This window comes from Coenobita brevimanus, chromosome 81 (genome assembly GCF_032717465.1).
Source record: "Coenobita brevimanus isolate Jiangsu-jjx chromosome 81, ASM3271746v2, whole genome shotgun sequence".
NCBI classification, from domain to species: Eukaryota; Metazoa; Arthropoda; class Malacostraca; order Decapoda; family Coenobitidae; genus Coenobita; species Coenobita brevimanus.
The window spans coordinates 10,580,762-10,588,766 of record NC_137034.1 but is presented as its reverse complement, the minus strand read 5'-3'; the positions used below and the strand labels follow the sequence as shown (position 1 = coordinate 10,588,766).

Sequence of the window (8,005 nt, the reverse complement as noted above, 5' to 3'; positions counted from 1 at the left end):
AGCTTTTTGGTATAGTGCTAGACAAGGACGTAGTGCAGATGCATGATTTGGCACTGGCGGCTAAGGTAAATAACAGGCTAATCGTACACACGTATGGACAGTTAGGTGAGTTCACTAACAAAGCTAACGAGATAATTAAGACTACCAACCATCTCGTAGAAGTTGTGAACAACATCCAAACCAACTTACCAACCCTGACTAACTCAGTGTTAATCGCTGAGTACTAACATGCTCTCGATGAGCCAACCACTGCTTTGGAGTCGCATGCAGCCAATATGGTGGACGGTTTAATCGATGCAAGTTTGAATAGGGTTAATGCTTTATTGCTCCCTACTCACATTTTAATCAATGCTCTTGACATAGCTATGGTGAAGCATGGCTTTACGCCACTTTTGGGAATGAATCAACTAGAATATTATTAACCATTGTTAGAGTCCCAGTTTACCCATGATGGCATCCTGATATTGGTACCTATGAGGAATGCTGTAACATACCATGCATGGCGGTTCATTCCTTTCCCTTTGGCTACTACTAACAATGCACTTGTCATTCTGAATGAGGGACCAGAAGTGCTAGTTGTGCCGGATGACAAAGGCTATATAGCGAAAACGACTGGATGAATTTGAGAAGTGTAAGGCCTCATTTCTTGATCTCTATGTACCGGGTATGTCCTGCTTTCCATTTTGTCTTCACTCCGTCAGGGGTAGAGAAGTGTAAGATGACCTTGTTGGACACAAACACTTCCTCTGCACTGCAACATTGCACTTTCCAACCCATTCAGTTAATTGAAGTCAGTTTTCCATGTTCATGTACTGTACATGCGAAACAACACTTCTTCTTTCCTGAGACAGAGGACGTAACACTCACATGTGCCTCACAAAACCAGTTCCTTACGGTAATGGGTTACTATGTTGCACCCGATTATTGTGAGCTGCATAGTAACGAGACAGCAGTTCTACCTAACAAGCACCATCTAGCCTTGCCGGTGAACTTCTCGTCCCAGTTACGACCCTTTTTACCTTCAATGTTTCTACCTTGAATTTGAACAGGTTGTCTCCTGTGCTCAAAGAGATACAGTTCCTCAGCCACCTGAACAAGACTGATTTAGAACCATATGTACTATCCAATCTCCCTTCATGCCTTTCTCCTTCCTATTTTGGTCCTGGCGTTGGTCTTCTGCTTATTGTGGTCTTGTCCTGTGTTTTTGTTTGGGGCTACTATCTACGAGGCCGAATGAGAAACCCACTAAAACCACGGGTACGTACTCGCGGATCGCAAGTGGAGATGCCTGCATAGTTAGCTACCCTACACATTGGTTAGGCTATACTGTAGTTAGGACAACAATGTCGACGGGGACGACGAAAAAGTGTGGCCGAGCAATGTTCTGGTGCCAGACATCGTTTCCATGATGAGTTGTAGTCTCACACTATTTTTACATATTACATACAAAGGTGTTTACACATAATTAACGCATGTGTAATATAGTGTGATGATAATCAACCACACACCATCTTACTATAAGTGTGGTGTGGGAATGCGATGAGCACTAGACTTGCAGAGCCCAGCATTTTCTATAATAAATTGTTACGAGGAGTTATCCCTTATTTCATACAGTACATTTTCTTTTGTTGTGTATCATGAATGTAATGAATATTATGTTTATCATTGTATAATGTGATTGTATATTGTGTTGGAGTTTATCTTTGGAGAATGTAGAAATGAATTAATATTTGTGAAGTTGTTAAGGGTTAACATGTAAGGTTATGTTGTTGTATTGTGATCCCGTTAGTGAGAGATATGTATGTACGAGGGGAGAGTGCGTGGCTTCTCTCTCTCTTGGTGGCTGGCGGCGTGTGAGGAGCTGATCTGGGTTTCTGCTCGGGTGGGCGTGTTGGAGGAGACACGTGGTGATTTTGGGAGAGCAGCGTGGTCACACAGTGTGAGGTGTTATATAAGGGAAGTGGTGAGATAATTATGTGAATATATTGAGTATTACTTGTGGGAGGAGAATATACAGGTGATGGAGAGAGAGCGTGGTGTGGGTGGCCACAAGATAGCCTATGGTGCACGTGGTGGTGTACTTGTGGTAGTGGAGATTATTATTGTGAACCATTGTGGAGCATTTGTGTGGTTAATATTATAGAGTAACATGTGAGGGAGAACGGTTAATCATTTTGAGATATTATGGTTATTATTGAGTGTCATTTGGTGTTGAGAAGATCACTGTGGGGATATAGCATAAGTGATCTAAGCATATTCTTTATTTGAGTATCAGTGTGTTTATTTGTAAATATATGTAAATAGTGTAGTAGACTATTTCATTATCATTGATGGTGTGATGGATGATACAGTATTTGTGGTGGAGATATTTCATGTTGCTATCCAGCTGGCCCGGGAATGAGGAGTTGCAGGCCGAACGAATTTCTTGCTGTACCTAACTATTGCAGCGTGCTTGAGGAGTGAGGACAGCTGGGGACGTAACAGAAAATTGGGGGCCTGTCCGGGATATCTTTGTGATTGTGTGCCACTTGACCATGAGCCCAGTGTGTGTGACCAGGAGAATCTGCCTTCCTTGCCAGCCCTCCCCTCTGGACTACTGTGTTGTGGTGAGCCTTGAAATTATTTGTAATCATGGCAGAGAGTAATGTGCAAAACTTCGTGAGCAGTAGGGATGTACATTTTCTATACCAGTGCACAAGAGAAGAGCTGAGGGAGTTAGCATGCATTTATGGCATTGAGTTAAAAACTAATCTTAAGGAGGATATGCAGAGAGAACTTGATAAAGGGTTTGATGGAATCTGGCATTTTGGGTAGAGAGCAGAGTGAGTGTGAAGAAGAAAATATGGAAAAGGATGAAAAGTATGTAGAAAGAAACAAAAGAAATGACTGGTAGTGAGATGATGGAATGGAAAGTGAAGTTAATGGAGATGGAGATAATGTTACAGAGGGAAAAGAATCAAGAGGCTTTGATTCAGGTGGAGATAAAAAAGTTGGAAGTAGAAAAAGGGGAACACAGAGGAAATTCAGCAGATATAAAGATGAAACTTATGCCAGAATTTGTAGAGGAAGAGGCTGAGGATTTCTTTATACAATTTGAGAAAATTGCTGAATTGAGAAGTTGGCCAAAGGAAGAGTGGGCTTTGTTGGTGCAAGCTAGATTAAAGGGCAAGGCAAGAGAGGCTTATGCTGGTTTGGGTATTGATGAGTGCAGTGATTATGATGATGTTAAAGAGGCTATTTTACAGACTGTGAAGGTGGATCCAGAAATTTATAGACAGCGTTTCAGAGACGTTGGAAAGACACATAGTAACACCTATTTGGAAGTTGCCAGAGAGATTGTGCTGAAGTGTGGTAAATGGTTGAAATCTGAGGATGTGACAAGCAAGGAAGATGTGATACAGTTATTGATATTAGAACATTTTAGAAATACTTTAAAACCAGCACTGAGGTATGAAATAATGAAACTAGACATTAGAAATGTGATTGAGGCTGGACGTAAAGCGGATCAGCTTGCTGTTGCGTATGAGATGAGCAAAGATGCTGGTAAAGGTAAATTTAACCAGAGCTGGGTTAACAAGTCCACCAACTCTTGGGGTGGTAAACAAGGTACAGTTAACCAAAACAGTTTCAAGAACTCAAATAATTTTCTGAAATCTAATGTTGGACATGTTCAAAGTCAGGCTGTAGAGTCACCTTTGTTTAGGAGTGATAAGGTCAGTAATGCTTCACATCAAAATAAGTCAGGAATCAAATGTTATAAGTGTGGTGATTTTGGACACTTAAGTATAAGTTGTAAGAAAAATCAGGTGCAACCCAAGTGTCTGCATTGTGGTAAAGTAGGTCACAGGAAGTATCAATGTTATAGTTTGAAGAATTCCAAGGAAGCTGGATTGACTGTAACTGGGAAGGAACATGTAGAACAATTGTTAGCAAATGTATGTACAGGATCCAAGGTGTTACCTGCAGTAGAGTTTAAGCCATTTATCACCAAAGGTCGGATGAAGGTGGGTGAGGGACAAGGAAAGGAGATTGTGATACTGAGAGACACAGGAGCTAACCTGAGTCTTGTACGTAAAGGTATTGCAGAGTGGAGTGATGAGTCCTTTACTGGTGAAAATGTTGTTGTTAGGGGTGTGAGTTCTTCAGAGCTTGAAGTACCAGTACATTGTATGCGGCTTGAGAGTGGATTTGTCAAAGGAAATGTGAAAGTTGGAGTAAGTGAAGGATTGCCTGTGTCAGGAGTGGACATGCTATTAGGGAATGATTTGGCAGGCAATAAAGTTGTCCCTGAGCCTGAAATTGTGGAGAATCCTGAGGTTGACCAGGAAAGTGAAACCGTAGACCCAGAAGTATGTGAGGATGGTGAGAGACTTGAGGAGAGTATGGTTATCCAGCATGTGTAATGACAAGGGCTAGTGCTAAAAGAGCGGAGGAAGATGAGGAGTGTGAAGTAGACCTAAGCTCATCCTGGCTTTGTGAACCTGGAGATGAAGCAGAGCAGGTGAAAGGGAAGGAAGTAGAGACTTTGCCAGACTTTGTTGTGAAAAAGGAGGACTTAATTGATGCACAAAGGAATGATGAAAGTCTGAAGGCGTTGTGGAGTGAGGCTGAGAGAGGAATTCTTGATGGAGATGTGGGATATTATGTGCAAGACCAAATTTTAATGAGGAAATGGAGACCTGCTGATAGCCCAGTATCTGATCATTGGATGATGAAGACCCAAATTGTTGTCCCTAAGAAGTACAGAAGTAAGATTTTGGAGTTGGCTCATGAAGATAGTTGGTCAGGACATTTTGGTGTAAGAAAGACTTTGAGTAGAGTGACAGCACATTTTTATTGGCCAGGTGTAAAAGATGAGTGTAACTAAGCATTGTAAGACTTGTCATACATGTCAGGTTGTTGGTAAACCTAACCAGAATATTGTAAAGGCACCATTGCACCCTATTCCTGTTGTAGATGAACCATTCAGCAGGATATGTATTGATGTTGTAGGTCCTCTACCTCGTTCTAAGCGAGGCAATCAATATTTGCTAACTATTATGTGTATGTCAACAAGGTTTCCAGAGGCAATTCCTTTGAGAAGTATCCATGCCAAAGTGATTGTGAGGGAGTTGGTGAAATTTTTCTCATGGGTTGGACTCCCGGGAGTAATTCAGTCAGATCAGGGCAGTAATTTCACTTCAAGGTTGTTTGGTCAGGTGTTGAAAGAGTTGAGGATTAAGCAGCAGTTATCGAGTGCCTATCACCCGCAGTCGCAGGGATGTGTGGAAAGGTTTCACCAAACTCTAAAGAAGACTTTAAAAATATACTGTACTGAAATGGATAAGGATTGGGATGAGGCAGTGCCACTAGCTTTGTTTGCCATAAGAGATGCTGTACAGGAGTCCACTGGCTTCAGTCCATTTGAACTTGTGTATGGACATGAGGTCAGGGGACCTCTGCGTATGTTGAAGGAGAAGTGGTTGGGAAATCATGATGTGCCAAATATGCTGGATTATGTTACTATGTTTAAGGAGAGATTGTTGAGAGCTAGAGAGATTGCCTGTGAGAATTTAAAGGAGTCACAGACTAATATGAAAACCTGGTATGATAAGAAGGCACGAGATAGAAGTTTTCAGCCTGGTGATAAGGTGCTGGTGTTGTTTCCATTGCAGGATAATCCTTTGAAAGCAAAATATTGTGGGCCTTGGGCCATTAAGGAGAAAGTCAGTGATGTAAATTACATAGTCAGAACCCCAGGGAGACGGAAGGGAACTCAATTGTGTCATGTAAATATGATCAAGCCATACTATGGTAGGGAAGAAGTATTGGATGTAAATGATGAAGTAAATTGTGGTAATGTTGTGAAGGTGGAGAAGAGTGATGGTGAAGATGATGACTTGATGAATTGTGAAGGTCAGAGTCTGGAAAATTCAGTCATATTAAATAATTTGGATGAGAAGTTGAAGCATTTAGATAAGGATAAGAAAGGAGAGGTAAAAAGAATTGTTAACAAGTTTAGATCTTTGTTTCCTGATACTCCTAGAAGAACCCATGTTATTATGCATGATGTGGAAGTAGAGGATGTAAGGCCAATTAAGCAACATGCATACAGAGTGACTCCACAAAAGAGAGAAATTATGAGGAAGCAAGTAGAGTACATGTTGAAAAATGATTTAATTGAGCCAAGTAATAGTCCATGGAGTTCACCCTGTGTACTTGTACCTAAGGCTGGAGGGAATAGTTACAGATTTTGTACTGACTTTAGAAGAGTGAATATTGTAACTAAGACTGACTCATACCCTATTCCCAGGATTGATGACTGTATTGATCAGTTAGGAAATGCTAAGTATGTGACAAAGTTAGATTTGCTTAAGGGTTTCTGGCAAGTTGGATTAACTGAAAGGGCTAAGGAATTGTCAGCATTTGTTACCATGGATGGGTTGTATCAGTATAAAGTTTTGCCATTTGGAATGAAGAACAGTAGCAGTTGTTTTCAGAGATTGGTTAATGCAGTGTTGAGTGGAGTGAAGTGTTGTACTGTATACATTGATGATATAGTACTGTATTCTGATACATGGGAGGAGCATTTGAAGTTGTTGGATGAAGTATTTAGAAAGTTAGATGATGCAAATCTCACAGTGAATTTAGCAAAGAGTGATTTTGTGAAGGCTTATGTGGACTATTTAGGATTCAAAGTAGGACAAGGACAAGTGAGACCATTGGATGCTAAGGTGAGAGATATTGTGAACTTTCCTTCTCCAACAAATAGGAAAGAATTGTTGAGGTTTTTGGGAATGAGTGGGTATTACAGAAGATTTTGTAAGAACTTTTCAGCCGTTGCATTGCCATTGACCAGGTTGTTGTCAAAGAAGGTGAAATTTATGTGAAGTGAGCACTGTGTGGAGGCTTTTAAGAAAATTAAGGATATGCTAGTAAATGCACCCATATTGGTCACTCCTGATTATGATAAGCCATTTAAATTGTATGTGGATGCCAGTGGTGAGGGAATTGGAGGAGTATTAATGCAGGAAGTGGAGCAGGTTGATCATCCTATTGGGTATTTTCTAAGAAGTTGTTACCATATCAGATGAATTACAGTACTGTGGAGAAGGAGGCTTTGGCATTGATTATGTGTTTGAATCATTTTGAAGTGTATGTGAAGGGTACCATGAGGCCCGTGCAAATTTTCACTGATCATAATCCTCTTGTATTTGTAAATAGGATGAAGAACTCTAACCAGAGGTTAATGAGATGGTGTCTGCTGTTGCAAGAATATAATTTGGTTGTGACTCATGTAAAGGGAAGAGAGAATGTGATAGCAGACGCTCTCTCTCGCGTTCCTGAGAGATGTGAATCCTCTTAAAGGGAGAATTCACATCTTTACTGGAAGGGGGGTGTTACGAGGAGTTATCCCTTATTTCATACAGTACGTTTTCTTTTGTTGTGTATCATGAATGTAATGAATATTATGTTTATCATTGTATAATGTGATTGTATATTGTGTTGGAGTTTATCTTTGGAGAATGTAGAAATGAATTAATATTTGTGAAGTTGTTAAGGGTTAACATGTAAGGTTATGTTGTTGTATTGTGATCCCGTTAGTGAGAGATATGTATGTACGAGGGGAGAGTGCGTGGCTTCTCTCTCTCTTGGTGGCTGGCGGCGTGTGAGGAGCTGATCTGGGTTTCTGCTCGGGTGGGCGTGTTGGAGGAGACACGTGGTGATTTTGGGAGAGCAGCGTGGTCACACAGTGTGAGGTGTTATATAAGGGAAGTGGTGAGATAATTATGTGAATATATTGATGAGTATTACTTGTGGGAGGAGAATATACAGGTGATGGAGAGAGAGCGTGGTGTGGGTGGCCACAAGATAGCCTGTGGTGCACGTGGTGGTGTACTTGTGGTAGTGGAGATTATTATTGTGTGAACCATTGTGGAGCATTTGTGTGGTTAATATTATAGAGTAACATGTGAGGGAGAACGGTTAATCATTTTGAGATATTATGGTTATTATTGAGTGTCAT

At 40.8% G+C, this 8,005-nt stretch overlaps 1 protein-coding gene across 1 annotated transcript in view; it reads left to right on the top strand.

Annotated features, from left to right (window-relative positions):
* Positions 1 to 4,402: 4,402 nt before the first annotated feature.
* Positions 4,403 to 8,005, top strand: part of LOC145409486 (uncharacterized) — a 135,572-nt gene continuing 131,969 nt past the window's right edge. The window contains exons 1-3 of the mRNA XM_080279875.1: positions 4,403 to 4,601; positions 5,065 to 5,975; positions 6,564 to 6,713. Coding sequence (XP_080136001.1) covers positions 4,403 to 4,601; positions 5,065 to 5,975; positions 6,564 to 6,713 — 1,260 coding nt within the window. The remainder of the gene's footprint in view (positions 4,602 to 5,064; positions 5,976 to 6,563; positions 6,714 to 8,005) is intronic.